The sequence below is a fragment of the Solea senegalensis genome, linkage group LG3 (genome assembly GCF_019176455.1).
Source record: "Solea senegalensis isolate Sse05_10M linkage group LG3, IFAPA_SoseM_1, whole genome shotgun sequence".
Taxonomy (NCBI): Eukaryota; Metazoa; Chordata; class Actinopteri; order Pleuronectiformes; family Soleidae; genus Solea; species Solea senegalensis.
In genome coordinates, this window is record NC_058023.1 from 24,135,246 (window position 1) to 24,158,049 (window position 22,804).

Sequence of the window (22,804 nt, forward strand, 5' to 3'; positions counted from 1 at the left end):
TCATTTACTTGAATGGGCTTTCGATGGACGTGGCCGTGACTTTAAAGTGCTTGTATCTGCGAGCATTCATCCTCTCGTTGGTGGTGATCCCCAGAGCTGCAATCTAAAAGAGGTAAAAGGAAAAGAGACGACAATTTCAAATGAACTGTTGTAAATATCGACTCAAATCCAAACATGTCAGGTACTTGGACTGAAACTGACGGAGGGAAAGCAAATTCAGACCTGATAGAGCTGACACATGATGAGCACGGCCACCCACATGAAGTGGAAGACACTGTTAAGGAACATCCAGAACATCCAGGGGGAGCAGGTGGCAATCTGGGTCAGATAGAGCCAGAAACCATCCTTAGCATAACTGGTGGCACAGTTGATCCTCCAGTCTGAGGGCGGAGAGGATTTAAGATGTCAGAGTCAAACACTATCACACTATATGAAAATAAAGGGCCTTATTTTTGTTGAACTCACAGCAGATGCAGCCGTACATCATCCAGCAGATCATGCAGAGCAGGAAGAACAGATAACCCATGAAGTAGCGGTGATTTCCACTTCCTGTGAAAGGGAAAGGAAAACATGTCACATTTTGTTCTCATCGCCTCAGTGTGTCCATTTAGCTGCCGTTGCCATGTCAAACGAGTGGGATAACACTTTTTTTTTTTTTTTTCACAAAAACAAGGGACTCTCCGCACCAGCTGTAGAGCCAATATCCTGCAGAGAACAGAGACATCACAAGCTTCTGATTTCAGCTTCAGTCTTTGTTGAGCACAGAACTATTTGAAAAGCTTTTTCCTACAGGCGTCGCTTACTGAATATGGAGTTGTGTCCATTGTTGATATGCATGCGTGTGTGTGTACTCTTTGTGTGTGAACTTTTCTGGCATAAACACTGATCTTGTCAGGACCAGTCCCCCATGGTGCTAAAACCTGGTCCTAATGAATAGAAGTCAATGTCCTATGAAGTCCTATGAAGAATAGCTGCCAAACCTGTGCGTTTGTGTGCTGGTGACTGAATCAAAGCTCTACACACAACGCTTTGACATGAAACATGTTTGAACCATACAAGGAGTACTGTTAGCATAGGGCAACCAAACTGGATGCACTTTAAAGACCTGTGATACCAGGTCTGGACAGGATTTTTAAAAGCTTTTCTGTTGTTTGTCCAGACAGTTTCCGCACTTTTAAAGTTTCAACCTCACCACTGGAAATCAGAGGGACCGTGCTTCAACCTCTCCCCCCCCCTGTGTCAGACAAGGGGACGGGGGAGACGAGGACAGAAGGAACACATATGTACACAACGTCTTTGTCCATCTTTGTGAGGACAGTCATTGACATACATTCCATGGCCTCTTGGCTCGACTTTCCCCAACTGTCCTCACAAAGGTTGAAGCACAAGTACACACACACACACACCTTACTTATGTCCATCTGAAGGATAAAATACTTCACTGTGTTCAGGTTCTGTGATTGTTCATCGACATGTTTTTTTCATGAACCACATGAGGCTTTTCGTTTGTTTAATTTTACAGTCAATCCGATATTACAAAGTACCTCCTCTGTCAGATCGTAATATTTAATTCCCTCGGCTCCTCTCTTCAATCACAAACAGTCTAAAGTGAGAACAGAGCCTTTAGTGAGGACACATGTGAGGACACATGTTGCTTTTTAAAGCAGGATCTGGAGCTGTTAAAAAAACTAATTAAAAACTGTGAATACGGGGAGGAAAACTACAAGCAGCTGGTTGTTAGGAAGAGCACGTGTTGCTGTGGTTGTTGACATGCACATAAATGTGGTGTTGTTGCTAACATACCAACACAGTTCCCCACCCAGGGACAGTGGTGGTCGAACTTGGCAATGCAGCGATTGCACACGGCGCAGTGTTTAGACCTGATGGGCTTCCGTATCTGAAAACAGATGTGTGTTTGTTTGTTGTTTTTTTTTAAACAATATTTTATCTTATTAACATTTATCCTTTCATTTCTGAGGAGAAAAGGAGATCAAATTTACCAAGCAGGTGCTGCAGAATATGCTCAGATCCAGGCTGCCCGCCTCTGCCAACTCCACGATCGTCTGGACACAAGAATCAAAGGCAGGATTTGAAAAATGAAAGAGAGACAGAAAAAAAAAAAGGGAGACAGAGACTTGACAGAAAATATATCAACAACTGAGAAACTCATTTCGCTGAGGTCTGTTTGGCTCTGCAACAAAAGACCCACTGACAGTGCAACAGCTGAAGCTAGAATTTCCAGCTGAATTATCACACTGGAAACTTGGCTGATTCACTCTGAAATGGGGCTGAGGCCTCGAAGGGATTTACAGTATAACTGAACTCTGAGTGGGTTGTGTATATCAGAAAATACTTCTTTTACTAAAGCCCTTCCTTATATCTGCACAAACAAGACATTTACTACTTCTATATATTTTTTTTTACAACTTATCTTTGTGCAAATAAACCAAAAATCCTTCTTTACATTACTGTCACAGGAAAGCGAGTGCTGGGGGAGAGGAGGGGGGGTTCCCTGCAGCAAAAAGAAAGACTTGGAAGCCATTGATTAGATGTGGCTGACTGGCCTCAGCTGTGATGGGCCCAGCACTGACTGCTGCTAACAATGCAGAGTAAATTTAGCTCTTATATCACAGGGTGGACAGTCAGGACCTGTTAAGCAGGGTAGATGTTGTCGTCCATTAGAGTGAGATAATGAGGGACAGCGAGGACGTGGGGGGAGAGAGGGGGACAATGACACTGGGCAGCGAGCCACACATGACATCAGAAAACAAAATGGAATAAAAAAGTTTACACTTCAAGCATGTGCTCGCTGTTTGACAGCCTTTCATGACTGCACAACACAAGTTTGTGTGCCTCTGCAAACCGCTCACTCTCCTGTTCCACAGTTCATAGAGGAAATAAGCAATTTTACATCACAGCACACATACATTTTTGATCCACTGCTGCCTCCATCAATAAGCTCAAATGTGTTGTTTTGTGCCTTTAGTGCTGGATTGACAAACAGACACATTTTGTCTATTTACTTTGGTTTGGGAGTGTGATCTGTCTCCAAACCCAAGTTTCCAGCTTGAAAAGGTTGTCTGATAGCCAGATAAAGTGACTAAAATATTGTTAAGGGGGCGCACATTCAAGCAGGCATTGATTTTATAAGGTGAGCCTGATGTTGGGAGGCTGAATTCTGTTTTCCTTGCAAACCTCCTTGTTTTTATCCAGGGTGTGTCTGCCTGTCTCAAGCTGGTTCTAGGTGCAGGGGGGTGAGCATACTTACATACTTATGGCATAATGTCATGATTCAAACAACTTTGCAAACCTTTTTCTTCTGCTCCTCAGATGCTTTGATGATTCCCGGGTCGGACTTCCAAGATTTTCCAAAGTTGTAGAAGAGAGCCAGGGTGTTTATCAGGAAGGGCACATGGACGGTGGCAAAAGGCAGATGTACACTCACAGGGTTAAGGAACATGATGTTTTGTCAGTTTAAGCACAAATCAACTCCTCTTCATTTTTAAACAAACCACTGCTAATACTGGACTGATGACAAGCAACTTCATTCCATTCACATCTGCAGTATTATTATTAGGGGTAGATGTGGAACCTGCCTGTTATTCCAGCTCACATGGAAAATACTTCATTTTATTTAAAATAAACTGCATGTGGATGGTGTCACATTCACTGGATTTATTATACAAGCCCACAGATGAAGAGTTCCCATCAACAAACACATTTAATCTACGTGTTTGTTGTTCTGAAATAATGAGGAACACATGCGATCAATTGTCCCTTTACTTCTCTGAAAAGGGAGGCAATGTGTATTAACATCATTCCTACACAGTTGGACATTTTAGTTAAACCCTGTTGAATTAAAGTTAAAGGTCTATCCCTTAATCACATCCCTTAAGGGTGGCGTACACTAAGAAAAGCTTAAAAAAACATGACTCTTCTTCTAGATTCGTACAAAACAGTTTCACCTTAACGTGAAGCAGGTAAGATGCTTTTCCATGTTGCTAATCACTCAATATAACGGAAACTATCCAGTGATGCCATCACACACAGCCACAGTCCCCTCCATTAGTCATTATAACTACATAATTACACCAGAAAGTATGTGTTGGCCCACTGCTATCCACCTACTCAGTCTTTGTTTTGATTTCAGAGACCCCGGTGTTCAGACTACTGTGGCACTATCATGTTGACAAGCCCAGTCCACAGACCATGAACACATGCCAAGGTAAACAAAACCACTGCTGTGGCAGATCCTGCAACAGTAGGTGTGTCCAGGTCTACATTTCGCCAAGAGGACACACAAACACATCAACACAACAACCTGCTGTCGTGTCGTGTTTAAGACAGTTAAATTAAAAGTATGCCGTACATTTACTCCAACACATCAAACGGAGGACAAGAAAAACTCTGTTCCGTCTTGACCGACTCAGTCCACAAAAGACTTCCTTCCACGAATTCACACGAGAGACCATAAACCACTCCTACATCCACAGAAGAAAGCCCGATCACACACACACACACACAGGAGTGGAATGATTCTTTGTTGTGTGAGGCCAATTTCCAGGAAGGTGCGCCCACTCAGCAAAGAAAAACTCTTGACTATGTCACACATTTGCCAATGAGCATGTGCAGTGTACTTATAACATATACTTTTTCCCCAAGATATTATTTCCATGATAATGGTGTTGGCCGCTGTGTCAAGTCTTCTGCAACAGATCCTCAAGGGGTTCAGTTTGGGTTGGGTGTAAATGATGTCTCCTGCATTTTTTTTTTTTATAATAACCTGGAATACATTATTTGGACACATAACGAGACGCAACCTAGATCTGAACAAATGACGCAAACACAGATCCGACCACTGCCCCCACATGCTCGTACAGTAGCCACTGAGCAAAAATAATATCGCCTGTGAAATGAGTGAATTCATCAACACACAAGACAGACACACACTGTCTCCTGACTGAATATACAAATGAGCTGTGGGTTTTCCACAGGCTAGAGTAGAATCATGATGCGATAAGTGGGTGTTGTGGCAGCTGTGGCCTGGCCCAGTGACGATGACTGTTATAGATTAGTGGCAGAGTCACTCCTGCAGGTGTGCATGACTCAGCTGAATCCCACAGAAAACCAGGCAAGTGACACAGACACTGGGAAGGCATTAGGGCTTTTTTTTAAAAATATAATCTATTAATCTGTCAATTATTTTCTCAATTAATCAAATAATTGTTTGGTCCATAAAATGTGCATACATTTTTTTCAAAACTGGAAATAAATGTCTTGTCCACAAACCAAAATGATTCAGTTTAATGATTTCTTTGTTATATGGAACAAAGAAACCAAATAATATTCACATTTAAGAAGCTGAAAAAAACAAACACTTAAACCGATTCATCGGTTATCAAAATCGTTGCCTATTAATTTAGTCAACGAGTAATTCTTTGAGCCCTAAAAGGCATCATCATTTGTGCCGAGGTAGGACTCCAATAAAAGAGTGAGTCAATAATTGTAACGACGAAAAAGAATACAAATGAATAATCTCAGTCTGAAATGAAGTGAGACAGTGTTCCACGATTAAAAAGTAACAAGCAAAGAAGTTTTCTTCTTCGACAAACATTTCTTTTAATTGATTTCTTTGAAATCATAGATTTTGATTTAGGGAAAAATACATTATAAAGCACAGCACAGCACTTGAGTGCTTGTCAATCGCAAATCTTAAAGCTTCACAATAGTTTGTTTTGCAACTGGGAGAAAACATCCAATTTCATATATAGCCTATAAATTAAGATTAAAAAAAGCAAAGAGTAAAGAGAAGAGTATGTGGTTATAAAGTAAAGTTGAAGAAGTTCAACTGTTGAAACTGAGAAAAGTCATGCATTCATTCTTGGTTTTGCACTGTTGCCCATTTTCAACTCTTCAACTTGCTGGAAATGAATTATAGGAGTGAGGTCTTAATCTCTTTTCCTCACGAAAAATATGGAAAATACAATCTGGAGCAGGGAACATGAAAAAACGGATAGCGCAGCTCAAGCCCTTGTCATCTGATCCGATTTCAACCACAGGTTTGAGGAGGACAATGGGCTCATAATATCAGAAGCGGGGTCATTAATGTCAGTTTGATGCCGCAACAAAGAACAAAGTGATGTAAGTTAAATAAATAAATAAGTACATCAGCCTATACTGCATTGCATTGGGTATTTTGTTTTTCTGCACTGCTCCTTGCATCTTCATCTTCATCAAAAGTTGATGAAAAGATTGGCCAGGGCAGGATCCTTTGAACCACATGAAATAAATAAAAGTTTCATATTCTCATCTACAAATCCCAGTTCAGATTAGATTCACAAAAACTGCCGGCATGAACCAAATGGGAAAGTTAACCAGCAACCCATGCTGGGCCTCAGGCCACTATTTACATAACCAGGCTGTGATGGGTTAGACAGAGTACATCGACTTCACCAATGACAAACAGTAAGTAGTAACACATTATCAAAAACCGCACACGCACAACAATCTGTGATGGAACATTTCTGAAACCTACAATCACCACTTCATACAGAGATTACTTGACAGTTGGGCAGGATCTGACTTTCTCTGACAAACGACCTCACTTCCTCTCTGTACAACACACAATTACTAGTTGCAGCTGAAACAAGATTCAGAAAATGTATCGACTAAACACAGTGTCTTACGAACAACAGCATTAAAGCAACCTTTGTGTGTGTGTGTGTGTGTGTGCCACTATCTTGTTACATCCCCACATTCAATCAATGATTCCATGCTTCCGCCAAATGATAGAAGATGCTTCATCCAGCTGTTGCAGCTGTTTGCTGTTCAGAAAAGGTCACAGATAACGCACCACGACTTTTTATCCAAAACTTAGATCTCCATTCAAATTCGAAACTTAAAAAAACAGTTATAGTTCAAAAAGAACAGTCTACATTTTTCATCACACCATGTTTAATAATTACTGTGTGGTCCAACAGCGCTCTCTGCACAATTCAGTGAGTGATTTTTGCAGTGAAAATGGAGGACCTAAACAGACTAAAGCGGTGATTCCCAAAGTGTGGGCTTTGGTCCAATAGTGGACCATGATGGTACTGCAGGTGGGCCGTGAACGGTCATAAAATGTAAATAAATAAATGTTTTTTTAATTTTCAGTTTTGTAATTAGGTTTAAAATTGCTGTAACTCTGTATGATATATTTTAAGAAATGCTTATAAGGAATAAATTATGTGTATTTTTTCTTTTATTTAACCTGGTATGTATGTATATACATATACATATATATACATATACATACATACATACATATATAAATAGTAATATTGTGGTGAGCATAAAGGCCTAACATTATTTGCACTCAATGTGAACTTGTTCATTTTAATTTCATAAATTGTTATTTTTGTTAGTGGATAATTACGCACTTTGTTGTGAAGCTAAACCTTTTAAATATTAAATGGAGCCCAGCTGTAATAACCACATGCACGTGTTGAAAGATTTGCAAGTTCAGAAATTCCGTGGAGTGATTATCTGCACTGAATTTCTGTATCCCATTGATCAAATGAAAACAATAATATATATGGGAATTATTGATCCTTGTCTTGTGTGTTGGATCAGAGGGTTTTCAGATTTCAAAGCGGGGCCCCGGCTCTCTTAAGTTTGAGAATGGCTGATGTAAAGCATCCCCTTGGGCAGATAATGATGACACCAAAGCATCTGAAAACCAACATGTGGAAGTATTTTGGGTTTGTCACCGTAGATGAGAATTAAGGAACAAATTAGGTCCACTCAAGTGAAGCAGGAGAAGGGGCATCACAGACAGATGACCAACCCCATGTGATTAACAGTACAAGTAATAATGTATACTGTCGACAGGTTTGTTTGTTTGGGAATATCTTTGAAGGAATAACATGTCATGTAATATTTGCTCAAAGTTGATTTTTAGAAAAAGTGACAGGCCTAAAAATGTGTTCATGTGGGGAAAAGTATGAAAATAATGCTTGTGTCAATGTGTCTCCTGGAGCATAGCACCATTCATCTGTGAATTTTAAATTTACTATTAATTAATCTAATTAACGCAAACACATGCAATGTGGGGATTAGGTAAATTGGACACTCTAAATTGACCGTAGGAGTGAGTGTGAGTGTGAGAGTGAATGGTTGTTTGTCTCTAGTTGTGTGTGGCCCTGCGAACTGTCCAGGGTGTACCCAGCCTATCGCCCGATGTAGCCGAGATTGGCACAGCACCCCCCGCGACCCTCTGGTGGAGGATAAAGCAGTTAGATGATGACTGACAAAATTATCAATTTCTACGGAACTTTTGTTTTTCAAGCAAACGTCCTCACACAAGAATGGACACGTCTGAAATCAAAGGGAGAACTTCCGACAGGGTACAGGGACATTTAACACTGCACAGGATGACATCACCAAACCTGTGGTCTTTAAAGATGAAGAAACATGTAAAACTTTGTCTTTGGGAGCAGGTCAAGAACATGTATTGTCAGTATAGTAAACATCAATCAATGAAATGCTTAAGACTGTCAAACATCTGCTCCAAAATGGCAGCCTGATGTAGCAGCTCTTGCTGTCTTCTAGTATTTAAGACATCCTTAATGTCAAAGGGGATGGTATCACAGGTCATTCCTCCCTAATGCTGTTAGACTATACAACAAGCACCACTTATGAAACATGATACTCATCATGTTACTAAATATTAAGGTCATACTGTAAATATTTACTTTAAAAGTTTCTAGTTTATATATACTGGTTCACATAGTCATCGCTTGTCACTTGCCGACAGCCGTTCAATGGCGTAATTACAATGTATACAAGAAACCCACACATCCAGATATAATGGAAAAGGTATTTTGTGAGTTGCTGAAACATGGCAATTTATGCATTTTACTAACATGGCGCTCTGGCACTGGGAAGAGGAAGTGAAGTAGTTTCTTGTGGTCAAAACAGTAGGAGCTGGTTGCAAGTCTCAGGCTGGCCACGGGGTGGCCATCCGTTATTGTGGATCTGTGGGCGTAATATGACCAAAGATTTGATTAATTATTAAAGAGTTTAATTTACCACTGTCAAGGCCACATCTCATGATCGAATGAGAATTAGACCTTCATCAACTGGTAGATCGCGATGAACTGGTTGGGCACCCAGGGTGTATTCTATTTTTATAATCTAAATAGTGGATGTCTTTCTATATTCTACATTCATAAATGTGGAAATTAATGTTTAATATTTAATACCTATATTGCCTTTGCTGCTGTGACAGTAAATAACCCCACTGTGGGACTAATAAAGGATTATTTCATCCAACAAAAGAATGCTTGAAACACGTCTACAGCAGTAAAAAAAACACTTCCCATTAGTCAAGCAATGAGGCATTAAATTGAATGCCTTTCAGAAAGAAAAGCTATCTGCTGCCCTCCGGCAATTAGTAAAATCCAGAGTGGCAATTCATGAACACAAAAACATGTGAAAGCAGTCGTGCTGTAGATCAACATAAACTCTCGCTCAGCTCCTACACATTAAATTCCCTGTTCACCACTGTAACAAGCAGCGGACAAGAAAAAAGTGGCATGTTTATTTAGACTCATGACTTATACTACATCTTTACTAACAAGACGACTCAACAGCTTGTGTCGCATTCTGCTTGCATTTGCTCATCAAATCCAGCTCTTCACATAAAGCTCTTTCTTCCCTTCATCCTTTAAACCACTGAAACTGGCATATAACTCTTTCTCAACACACACACCAAAAAAAAAACAATTCAGGGAGCAGAAGGGAGGAATAAATATTTTTTACAAGCCTATATTTCATGGTGATCCTCCCTGCTTGGAGATAACATTTGGCAAATACAAATACTTGCAGACATAATAGATATATAAAAGCTCCTGGCTTGAATTACATGACTTAAGCAAGATCTAATAAATCAAACACTTTAAAGGAACATGGAACAAAACTGCATAGTTTTGATTTGCTGTTTTTACTGAAGTGTGTGTGCAGAGTCTAACATCTTGAGACACAAGAGGATTGTGTTTGAGTAAAGAACATAAAGTGTCTTCAGGTGGACACAAAGGCACGTGTGTGTGTGTGTGTGTGTGCTTGGGAAGAGATAGAGAGGTTCGAGGTATTCTGTATTATGTTCACCGCGATCCTCAGCATCATTCAGGATTTAAAGACTATTGTTAAACATCTGAGAGGTCAATCACATCAGACATGTTTTTTAGCCACTGAGCCAAACACTTGCTGCCACACGACACATTCTTTAGGGTAAGACTTCTCAAGCATCAGCTGGTGTATATGACAGCATGGGAATAAAACACACAATTACTTAATGTCTAACATAAGAAATTGATTTAGGCAAAGAAAAACCAACAGTGAGTGTCACCTGTAAATAGAGCCAGACAAGCCTTTCACCCAAAGTCTAGTCTATATTCTAACCTATGCTAAAGTGCTGCATATATTATTTTGACATTAAACAGAGTAGCAATCATCTCTTCCAACACTTGGCATGAAAGCAAATAATAATACTTCACCCCACATGCTGAGCTGCTCCTTTGTAAGAAAACAATGTCAGCACTGATGCAGAAGGAGACAGAAAAGGATATCATTCCAGAACCAGTAGAACCAGGTGGTGTACATCCAGAACTTGGTGGCCAGGTAGATTCCCAGAGGGAGAGCGCTGTGCATGGAATGGTCGAAGAAAGCCCTGCACACAGTGAGGAGAGGGGGATTGTGGGTGTTGGCAATCAGCCTAATTTGTTCTGAGTGTGTTCTCTTTTTTTGTTCAGATTTGCCATCTTCGTATATTTGCACTGCACTTCCCATCAATTAATCAATATCAATCAATTTGATATGTAATAACAATAACGATTATACAGGACTATGCTAAATGGCAACTTTACAACATTACAACTAAGTAGTTATTCTAACAAATAACAAATAACGAGAGAGACACACACACAAGAAATGTTAGAAATTCTATGGGTATTTAGTCTGTTATTGGTACATATTCCACACTTTATATTGGTTCATAAGAGATTTTGTGCAGGTTCAATTTAAGCATCAAATTACCTGTGTAAAGAGGGACATTTATGGACATTTTTATTAATCAATTTATCATTTATAAATGAAGCACAAGCATTCTGTGAGACATACTTGGAGAGGAACTGCACAGTGACCCAGACGCCGGCGTACATGAGGCCCTTGATCAGCCACGAGTCGATATCCAGATCAGCAATGAAACCAACTAGCCAGATGACTACAAAGGGCGTCCCAAGCATCACCTTCTGCCTGAACTCCTGCAGACACAAAAGGAGGCAAGTTCAATTATGGAGAGAGAGAAAGTGATTGTAGATATGATATTGATGGAAGGAGATTGGTGGCAAAAAAAGTTTGAAGAGGGAGAGAACAGAGGAGAAAGACTGATAAGAGACAGGTCAAAGTTAGGCAAAGAAAGAAAGAAAGATTTTTTGTGTCAACAGTTATGACCCTGTGACATGAAGTGTAAGGTAAGAAGCAGCAATTCTGGAAGGTCAGGAGTATTTCACAATTCTACAAACTGCCTATGACAATCTGCACACTAAAAGACTGGACCTGACACAAGTGATCTGGACTAAACCTCAGATCTCAGTGTGACACAGATAACTGTCTTCAATTTACAACAGCTAGTGACAGTGACAATGTTCATGCAGAATGGACTACAAACTTTTAAAATGTTTTAACTTGTAAATTTTCGAACACTCGACTCAGTTAAAACAAAACGTTAATTTGCAAAAATAACAGGTTTATAAATGAAAGGTAAAAACAAACTAATATTCCCCTGGGATGATTCCTGTCAGATGGTTATGTTTTTAAAAGCTCTGTCAGGAAACCACGTAAAAAACATCCTGTATTCCAGCATTCATGTTCATTGTATTCCAGTTTATTATCAGGATGTATGTGGACGACCACCCACTGTGGACAGACGAGACAGTGAAACGAGGTTGTTTCCTGCTTTGTTCCAGTATTTCCTGCACATCACATTGTTAAATATAACGGGTCATTTAAGAATCCTCTGCTTCAGTCAGCGAGTCTGACTGGGACCCTGAAAAGACTGAAAAAGTGGTCGCTAACCCCAGACTGCTGCTGGGGTTCACAGAAAAAGGGAGGTCACATAATTAAGAACAAACAATGGGTGCTTACAGCATGATGAGACAATATTCCAGACAACAAGGAAGCTTGATATATCCTTCCGGACATGAACAATTTCTGCCCTCAGAGTGTTCCACCCATAATGATATACAAGTAAAGGCCTTGTTACACAACACTTTGTTTTGCAACGTCATATATGCTTCACAGTGAAATTGCAGAAGATGGATTTGTCCCATATTTGCGAGTAGGAACGAATTCAGAGTTTTCTGTAATGTAGTATGAGACAGCTACACTTGATACCGTTGAGGATTCATAGTGTTTTCAAATGTAAGCAGTGACTTTGTAACTTCCTGCTCTTGATTGTTTATGTGTGTTTGCGCATGTGTGAAGGTGTTAGAGTGTGTATAGACCTTGTCCATCTTCAGCCTCTTCAGATAGGAGGGGCTGTCATAGCCTTTGGCCTGTCGTGCTTCTTGTAAGTGGTTGATCATCCAAACGTTCTTCCTCTGCTTGGCAAGATCGAGCGGCGTTTCCCCCTGAAAAACAACACGAGAGCCGTCTGTTCGTGTGTATCACCACAAAACTATTCTTAGTAACAGTCTCAACTGTTGACATATAAACTTATAAAGCTGGTTAACACTGGTAGGTCAGGACATGTAGACCAAGTCATCAGGAAGACATTCACCTTGATGTTCTGTGCATCGACGTTCGTGTTGGCATCCAGCAGCAGGCTGATGACAGTTGTGTTGCCAGCAAGCACCGCCCAGTGCAGCGCGGTGTTCTTGTGATATTTGTCGCCGAGGTTGACGGACACGTTGAAGGTTAGTAGCAGCCGAGTTGGATCCACACTGTCATACAGAGGCGGAAATCAAGTCAAACTGAGGTACATATAGGACTAGGTGATGCGGCTACAAAAGGTCTTGATACGCAGTCTCCAAGTTTGTTTGTAATTTGCATAATCTTGTAGATAAATATATTAAAATCTTTGTTGCATTATCATCATCAACTACCGCTTTATCCTCCACCAGAGGGTCGCGGGGGGTGCTGTGCCAATCTCAGCTACATCGGGCGATAGGCGGGGTACACCCTGGACAGTTCGCCAGTCCATCGCAGGGCCACACACAGATAGAGACAAACAACCATTCACTCTCACACTCACTCCTATGGTCAATTTAGAGTGTACAATTTACCTAATCCCCACATTGCATGTTTTTGGACTGTGAACCCGGAAAGAACCCACGCACACACAGGGAGAACATGCAAACTCCATGCAGAAAGGCCCTTGTTCCAACCGGGGCTTGAACCTGGGTCTTCTCGCTGCAAGGCAAGAGTGCTAACCACTACACCACCGCATTATGTTGAATAAAATTATAATATATATATATACATATATATATATATATATATACATATATATAATTATATAAAATGATTATTTTGAAATGCAGGAACTAGTTATCAAAATATTAATTCACTGATAGACATTACTTCTGTTGCAAGAGCGGTTTGTTAATTTTTTTTTACTTTTTGACCTAATTTCCCTTTTTTACTGTACATGTAATCTTGTGCATGTGTGTGTGTATATATATATATATCTATATATATATATAGATATATATATATATATATCTATATATATATATATAAATACATATATCTTACTGCTAGTTACACATTTTGTAACATTTTAATGGTGCTTTAGTTTGACTTTGAAAGGCCCTGAAAATATTTGCTTGGACAGTGATCTACAATTACAGTTATTATTTTATTATAGACGATAACACATTATGACTTGATAATTTGTTTTCCTTTTTTTAAAAAACCCTAATGTGGCCATTTTACGCTCCTGGTGACATAATTGCCCTTCCTGGATGAATATGAAATTACTAGAGAAAATTTGCTGACCACAAAACAGTCATATAAAATTGGGCAGCAGGATTGGGCTCGTTTTCACGTGTTACCACTTTATTTAATGAATGGCTTCACATTCAAACACGATGTGCTGCATTCAGCAGAAACAAGCTTGTGATTGTGCGTGAGTTCCGCTAATTCATACCTGTGTGTCCTGTACGCCGCCCACATCAGAGGAGTCATGCCGTTCTGATCCATCATATCCACGTCCTGTTATAAAGAAAAAATACATTATTAATAATATAAGACTGTGGAGAGAAGCTGGGGAATCAATGGGAGGTGATAGAGCTCCCCCTAATGGAGACTAATGGAAGGTAAAAATACAATACAATATAACATAATATAATATAATATAATACAATATAAAACATTTGTTGTCATTGTACAAATAATGAAATTAGTAGTGGTTCTTCTGAAAACAATAAAAACTTTCATCATCTAATCATTAAGACTGAGCTTTATCCTGCCCTGCTGTGTGTCCCCTACCTGTCCTTTGGCAATAAGGTAGGCCACGATGGACGTGTGGCCGAACTGGGCAGCCAGGTGAATGCAGCTGCAGCCCTCGCCATCAATCAAAGATGGGTCTGCGCCGTATTTCATGAGCTGTACCACCATGGATAGGTGGCCTTGTCTGGGGAGGAGATGAACAACAACTTACAGCAAATACAGACACTTCCCATGCCGTATTATAACTATTCCATGAATATGACAAAGTTGTGATTCAAAATTAAATATGCTGTGACGAGGGCTTTGAAGTAACATACTAAATGTATGAAGCGACCATGAACTAAAATAATATGTAGATTTGATTCCAAGTGTGCATTTATGCCAGATGTATGGCATATGTCCATAAAAAATATGTATGTCTGGCACAATCACTTGTTTATCCACTGAGATGCTGAGTGGGTGATCAAGGCAAACTCTAGTAGACTAATCAGGCAATTAAATCTACATCACATAGCTTAAGATTGGCATCAGTCATAGAAAAACACAAATTCAAGTCATTCAAAGACCCAAGGCTGATACACTCTCTGTGTTATTATTAAATGGTTTTATATTTGTACATTTATACACATGAAATGGGTCACATCCCTCATATGTTGACGCAAGATTGTGACTGATTTCCTGTCCTTGTCTCAACATTCAACATTTCTCTGGTCAAATAGAAGATCCTTTTATTGTGTTCATCTTTCAAACTGCAGTTTTATTACAAATACTGTCTGCAATCTTCTCCAAACAGGACAGTAAAGAAAAAAGACAGAAATAATGTAATAGTGTAATTGTCTGTGTGAAACTCCAAACAGACAAAGTGTGCAACTCATGACACACCCAGCTGTAGAATGTGTGAATGAATGGCTGAGGTCATACAGACATGAGTCGACAGGGGGCTTCTAAAGGTCATTGGGAGGTGGGGGAGGTGGAGGGTGTCACAGGACTCCTGCCTGTTTTCAACGTGATCAATAATTCAGCAGGAGAGAATGCAATGTCCCCTCATGACTGCCGAGTTGTGGGAAGGAGTTACACATAATGTGCAACCTGCCCAATCACTTTATAACACAACTTGTAAAAATCATACCTGACGAGCAGGAGGACGGCCTGATGTCAGGCAATAGAGCTCCAGACGGCACATGACACCGCTTGCTTCCAGAGAAACAATGGTAGGCAAAGATGCAGTAAAAATGAATGTGGCGGGTGCTGGATTCAACCCCCCAGAGTTCACTACACACTTAAAATCCTCCGAGATCGACAGATATATTGCAAAACTCGACAGAGTTAATATATCTGATCTTATAATGCCTTGGCATGCTTTTACGAGCTGGGGAAGACATTATTCCAGACCTGCAGCATCCTGACATCTACAACCTTCTGATTAACTTCCTTTCATTTTACTCTGGATTGTCACTGCAAGCTGGCTTTGTGACAAACTTTCAATTCTGGAATCGACCAGATAAAAATAGTGTTGTCACTGGAAGGGTAACTGTTGTATTAGCATTAGTAGCATAACGTTAGCATTCGTCACAAGCAATGTAATGTAAATAATCGCTGTGTTCATGTTGCTGTGTAGACTTGTGCCAGCTCGATTGAGTCCATGATTAACCAAGAGTTAACCACAAAATCTGTTGCTTTTATTGGACTCTGGTTTCTCTGGTTTCCTCCCACAGTCTACAAACATGCACATTTTTGGGGATTAGGCATATTGAACACTCTAAATTGATCGTAGGTGTGAGTGTGAGAGTGAATGGTTATCTCTATGAGGCCCTGCGATAGACTGATAACCTGTTCAGGGTGTACCCTGCCTTTCACCCTATGCCAGCTGGGATTGGCACCAGCGCCACTGCGGCACTCATGTGGAGGATAAAGCAGCAGAAGATGAGTGAGTAAGTAATCTTGCCCTGCTTGATAGTAGGGGTGCAACGGATCACAAAACTCACGGTTCGGATCGTGTCACAGTTTCTGAATCACGGATCAAAAAGTAATGGCTTTAGCCCGGTCTGAGCCTGCGGGAATGGGCTGCTTAAATGCCGCGGGGAGACACTTTTTTTCGTTCCAGTCACTGTAGGCTATAGAAAGAGATTGAACATGCATTCAACGTGAACACATAACCAGCTTTTTTTTTTTTCAAGACCAATTTCAACCAGTCATTGCGTTTCAGACACAGCCATTCATTAGTTCATGTGTGTGCCAAACCGTGGGGGGTGAGCCGTACGAATCACGTACAATCAGCCGTGATCCGTTGCATCACTACTTGATAGCCTCATTGCTAAAATACAAACAAAAGGCTTTTTGTTTTTTCTTAAATTCAGGTAGTTTTGTTTTAACTGTGGACAAGTGAAAGCATTCTCAATGCAATAGTCTGAATAAAATGTATATGGAAACATGGCATCAGTGACAGGTGACATGTGTTACCTGGTGGCCCAGTGCAGAGGTGTGGAGTTAAGATCTCCTCCCAGCTGATCAACGATGGCTCCCTTTGATATGTAGTATCTGCAAATATAAAAGATGTAACAATATGACCACTTCTTGTTGATCTCTGGGCTGTAAAAATAGTTTGGACTTAATAGACAGACTCTTCGCTGTTGGAAATGAGTGAAAACCCACCACAAAAACTTGGATGTTTCAGTGTTTTAGAATGTGACATTTTAATGTGACAGCTTTTTTTCTTATAATGCACACCTGAGAATTAACCAGTACAACCACATACATGTATTTCTGGATTCTCCTTGAATTCAGAATTGCAACCATCCAACTAAAAAACTTTGAATCTCTAATCACGAAACTAGTGCCACTGCTAACATCATTCACAACTGAGGTAGACTCACTTGACCAAGTCTATCCTGTTGTTGATGGCGGCCCAGTGGAGGAGAGTTACATTTTCTTTGTCTGGCTGCCGAACGTCAAAGCCTGCCTCCACCAGCTCCCTGCAGCGCTCGAAGATGCCATACCTGAGAAAGAAAGATGAGGGATTCATAAACACAAGGCTAAATAAGTAAAACAGACACGGTGACAAAATTCACATATGTGTATATATAGAAAACGTAAAGTGACAATTTTAACCAAAAAATACAGATAAACAAACCCTAACAGGGCACCAACACTGTATCATTGGCACTGGCTTTAAATGGCTTATTCCTAAACTCAAACCAAAACAACATAAATATGTTATTGTCAAATGAGTCAAAGAAAGCTGTTTAGGAGAGCATTTGTTTTCTTCCCACTCAGAAAACCACAGCCATAAACACAATGTTGCAAGTCATGGTGTAAAGTCAATGAAGAACAGTGAATTGTGACTTCTCGGGCAGGTTTCCATTATCCACTCACTGTGTGGCTTTGACAATGTCCCAGGTGCTGTAGTCATCCACATGGTTCTTACGGCTGACGTTCTCAGTGTAGCCATGATTGTAATGGCTCTGGGGTTTGATTTCCTGAAAATAAAGACAGAGGACAAGAGAAAGGGAGAATAAAGATTAATGTAAAATGGCTCACTCATTTACTTGAACAATAGTTGGGATTATAATTTCTCATTTTTGAAAGCGTGTTTGCCAAAAAATTCTCAAGCTTCTCAAATTTGAGCATTGGCGGATTTTCTTTGCTTTGGTTTAGACTGCAACATGAGTTTAATTAATACATTACCAGGTAGGCATGGGCACTTGAAGCACAACACTCGTTCACAGCTGTTCACTCACTGACATAGTTACAACTTACAATGTTTTCTTGTAGTTGTAGCCTCCACTTTCTCCACATATAGCCGCTATAGTCACTCACTAAATGTGCCGCTTTACCCTCCACACTGTTGCCAATCCCAGCTGACATAGGGCGAAATGCGTGGTACACCCTAGACAGGTCGCCAGTCCAGAAAACATGAGAAGCATAACTGGACATCAGGCTTTGAGAGGAGAAGCAGAATCAGGTTTGGAGCCACTACTGCTGACCTACAGGACAGAGCCTGGTGATGTAGGCATTTTCTTCAGAACAGATAAAGCAGCAGGAGGTACACAAAGTGAAATTCTGCTGCTGAACATCTAATCTATCAAACAAACATGGTGACAGTGCAACTCTAACTCAATTAGCTGCCATAGTAACACCACAGAAATCACAATTGGCCTCCATCACCATGAAATGAGGGCTGCGTCTAGTAAACACAGAGCCTTTTATGTTGGCTTCTACCACTCCGTCGCCTGAATTAGTAAATTGGAAAAATTCAATTTGTATACACACATTTTTAGCAAAAGTGGTCCTTAAATGAGCAATTATAGCCATAACCTCTCACAGTGTGTGGTAGGTGTGCCACCAGCACCAGACAAAGGCAGCCCGTAGCAACCATCGGCCACTACTGGAGCCAGGGTCCGCCGTTGTGGATAGGTTGTAAAATGTCCTATTGGAGCTGATCAGCTAAATCAGTTGACTTCATCTGTAGGGCAAATTAGGATTGCCATAGGATTCACAATATGAGAGGGAGTGGTAATTTTTACATAATTATTTGCATTTTCATTTTAATAACATATTTAAAATGATTACTGTGTGATATTTGTGCAGATCTGTGACAAACAAAGATATTCTTCAGTCTAAGACATTGCAGTAGGCCATATTGCGAATTGTTCAGCCCTGCTCTACTGCAAAGAAACATGAAGAGGCAAAACATTTCTATATACAATTTCTATATACAATTGATTTGGCACTAGAGAAACAACCCATACATCAACCTTGATTCAAGCTCAATGCTTTGGTTGACTTTCAGGCAGGCTTTTAAGGCTTTTTTGGCTGTGCTGCTGCTAGTAAAATCCATGTGGCAATGAGGAAGAGGGGGAACCTCTGGGGAGGGGGATGAGGACATGGTTGGCTTGTGTGGAGCTGCTGGATAGCTTGAGGTAAGAGCTCAGGGCCATAGAGACTAGCTGCACCATCTTGCCATTGGATTTCTCTTGGGCCTCCCTATAGCACCCATGTGGGATATGCTGAGCCAGCATCTCTCTGCTATCATGGGGAAAAGTGGGTAGGAAACAAGATGGAGAGGGTGATGGGGAAAACTAAAACACGTTGAGTTGCAATATCACGCTTAACAAATATGAAAATATGGGTAAACAATATGAGGATGATCCTTTAATACTAAAATTAAAATGTGATTGTTTTGTAGAGTGTTCATAGAATTAAACAATACATGATCAGCAGGATTTTTTTTTAAATTCACACTGAGACATTTGAGATGTTCAGGGTGGAGAGTCATGAGCAAATTTGGAAAGAAAATTAAATGGATGGCTGAATTCCATTTCCTTGTGCCTGGTGCTGTTCCATTACTAATTAATGTTTTTTGTTTTTTTTAAATGTAGACTGAAAAACCTGTGAAAAACAACAAATTTGGACACTTGCCATCTTAGTCGCAACATTCCAACATTTGATACTACGAATATACTGTACAAACTCTAGCAAAAAGTATTTTATTCAAGATGGTAAATAGAATGAGGAGGAGACATGAGAGATATGAACGTGACCAGTATTTTTATTCCAGTAAAAAAAAATGGTAAAAGCTGCTAAATGCCAAGTTTTGGTCATTTCACTAACGCGATTTCTTTCAACAACCCCATGTGAGCTATTCATACTAGTTTATCTGCCAGAAAAAAATGTAGACCTGAGTCCCTCGGTTACAATTCGTGTCTGGGCTGAGCCTTTTTCTTCCAACAGGCTGACAAACCCAATCACTCTGTTCCCTCCCTCTTTCCCTCACACCAACTGAAAAAGCTTCTGGTGGCATTTGTAACCATAGCGGTAATTGCACTCCGGGTATTTCCTCACCTCTTAATTATAACTTGCTTACTAGACATGCATACAACAACTGAGGGGATAGTGGTGATGATAATGGGGGTGTAAGAAAATACAGATAGAGTAAACTATTGCAACATGTCATGGCATGATATGGTTCTTTTCTTTCGGATATGGTATTTTCAAATGAGATTAGAGAAAAAACGAAAAGTTCTATTGCCCTGCAATTAAAGTTGTGATGTTCAAATACTGCTTTTAAATATAAATTTGTGGATATATGCAGATTTCAAACTCACCAAAAAGGCAAGTGACTCCATTCGCATTGCCAGTAGAGGATTATATCTCTATTTCCCTCCAGTGAGTTGTGTTCCACATCACACACACACGGTTACCAAACAACGTGTAACACTCAACAGACAAAACAAAGCACAGAAACACATGCCACACTTGTAACTTCAATCTCTCTCTCAATCTCAGCAGCAACTTTTACTTTTATACACACATTCACTGCTAAAGTAATTACTAGGGGTGGGGCTGAACAGCTTATTGTTTTCATCTGAATGAAATCACAAGAGGGTATATTTATAAACTGTGTATCTGACTAAAGTTTAATCTTTTCTGTCAATGATTTATAAGTTTATTGCATCATAATGTATCCATAAGAAAATTACCTACCTGCTTATGTTAATGTTCTGCTAATGAGACCATTTACAGAATCATTTTTTTCCTTCTTGGAATAATTGCTTTAAAATTTTACACACTTATTGTAAGTAATTTATATCAGTTTTCATCAATAAAGTTATATTGGTACGAGAACAACAATAATAATAATATCTATAAGAAAAAAAGTTCTGAAAAAAGTTCTGGGGAAGAACAATTCATTTAAATGATTGCTTTATTTTCTATAAAGTGTAATTGTAACTCATACATATTGTAGATTGGAGGCAACTTAAAGCCAAGTCTGTGTAGACACACATAGTCAGAAGGTACGGTAAACTAAATTTATGACAAAGCTAGCCTGCTACTATTGGACAAAGTTCCTTCAATATGACAGTTATACGAGCATCAAAGAGGTCATATAATGAATGTGCAATGATTTAAAGAAGAAGAAACAACCAGTAAATTCATAGCAGACTGTTTACCTTCAGGCAACTTTGAAGAATAACTGTCTTTGGGAAAAGTACAAGTGCAAGTGTGGTCTCTGCGTACACTGTTTTGTGTGTCAAGTGTCAAAAATGTCACATATAGTTGCTCTGATGTAATTTTGATTATCATAGAGATAGCATATTTAGTGTCACAACACGAGCCCAATGCACTACTTTCACATGTCCACCACATGTACGATATGATGCATCTGTACACTTTACCAATCACTTCTGTTGCTGATGCTCGTGTGAGTGTATTATTAACTACAGCTGACAGGTCAAACAGTGACATCCATTCATCCAACAAAACTAACAAAGATATCATCTTATAAAAGGATGTCAAAAGAATGCATCTTCAACAGTCAGCAAAGAACAACAGCCAGTCATCTTAGTTTAGACACGAGTGTTGCTGAGAGGAAGCATGTTCTATCATACAAGGGGATAGAATAGAAAAAAAACAGTTTAGCATATTTCCATTTAGGAGCATTTAATATATGCCTCTACAGTTTTAAGTCACCTGGAAAAATCTTTACAATAAACCTTCCAGTGCACTGAGTTTGACACAAGAATATGTGTATAAAACAGAAGTCTACACAGTCTCATGAGAATGCTGTTGTAGTCATCAGACCAAATTAGCAAACTGTTAAATTAGAAAAATGTGTTTCTGAATCTGAAATAATAAATACAGGCACGTTTTTGCTTCAGATCTATGAAAAGCACCACACTCACTGCTCTCTATCTCTCTCGATTTTCATTTCACATTTGTGTGTCAATACCAAAAATAATAATTCCTTACAGAAACACTGAACAATACCTGCATTAAACGTGCCTGGGAGACGAGTATGTTACCACTCCAGCTCTAGACATTAATTTCCAATACAACTTCAGGAAAAATTTGTTTCATAATCTGCAGACAAAATTAGTCTTAATTTTAATGATTTCTTTGTTATATGGAGCAAATTAAACCAGAAAATATTCACACCAAGAAGCTGAAAAATCAGAAAGCTTGTTTTAATTATTGAAAAAACACTTGATTAATCAATTATCAGATTGTTGATAATTAATTCAGTAATCGATTAATAATCGATTAACTGAATAATCATTGCACCCCTACAGCTGAGTATCCTTCATAGAGCATTGATGACCATTGAGCATTGATGACCATGATCTCACTTTATGCAAAATCTTAATTTAAGTTGTAATGTAACAATCATAATCAAGAGATTTGCTGAATAAAGACTTGAAAGATAACATTACAAACTACTGTTGTCCTTTGTCTGGTCCTTCTTCTGTGCAAACCAAAAAATTAATGTCAAAAAGAGAGGAAAATGTTTACACATGTGCAGCCATTATGGATG

At 39.5% G+C, this 22,804-nt stretch overlaps 1 protein-coding gene across 1 annotated transcript in view; it reads right to left on the bottom strand.

The window, feature by feature from the left end:
* zdhhc17 (zinc finger DHHC-type palmitoyltransferase 17) overlaps positions 1–22,804 on the bottom strand; it is a 28,026-nt gene that overhangs the window by 3,537 nt on the left and 1,685 nt on the right. Inside the window, exons 2-16 of the mRNA XM_044021034.1 lie at positions 17,866–17,969; positions 17,367–17,489; positions 16,954–17,031; positions 14,533–14,677; positions 14,192–14,256; positions 12,821–12,983; positions 12,546–12,671; positions 11,161–11,303; positions 10,611–10,711; positions 3,311–3,435; positions 2,001–2,063; positions 1,804–1,897; positions 466–549; positions 223–380; positions 9–103 (exon numbers count right to left, since the gene is read on the bottom strand). Coding sequence (XP_043876969.1) covers positions 9–103; positions 223–380; positions 466–549; positions 1,804–1,897; positions 2,001–2,063; positions 3,311–3,435; positions 10,611–10,711; positions 11,161–11,303; positions 12,546–12,671; positions 12,821–12,983; positions 14,192–14,256; positions 14,533–14,677; positions 16,954–17,031; positions 17,367–17,489; positions 17,866–17,969 — 1,667 coding nt within the window. The remainder of the gene's footprint in view (positions 1–8; positions 104–222; positions 381–465; positions 550–1,803; positions 1,898–2,000; positions 2,064–3,310; positions 3,436–10,610; positions 10,712–11,160; positions 11,304–12,545; positions 12,672–12,820; positions 12,984–14,191; positions 14,257–14,532; positions 14,678–16,953; positions 17,032–17,366; positions 17,490–17,865; positions 17,970–22,804) is intronic.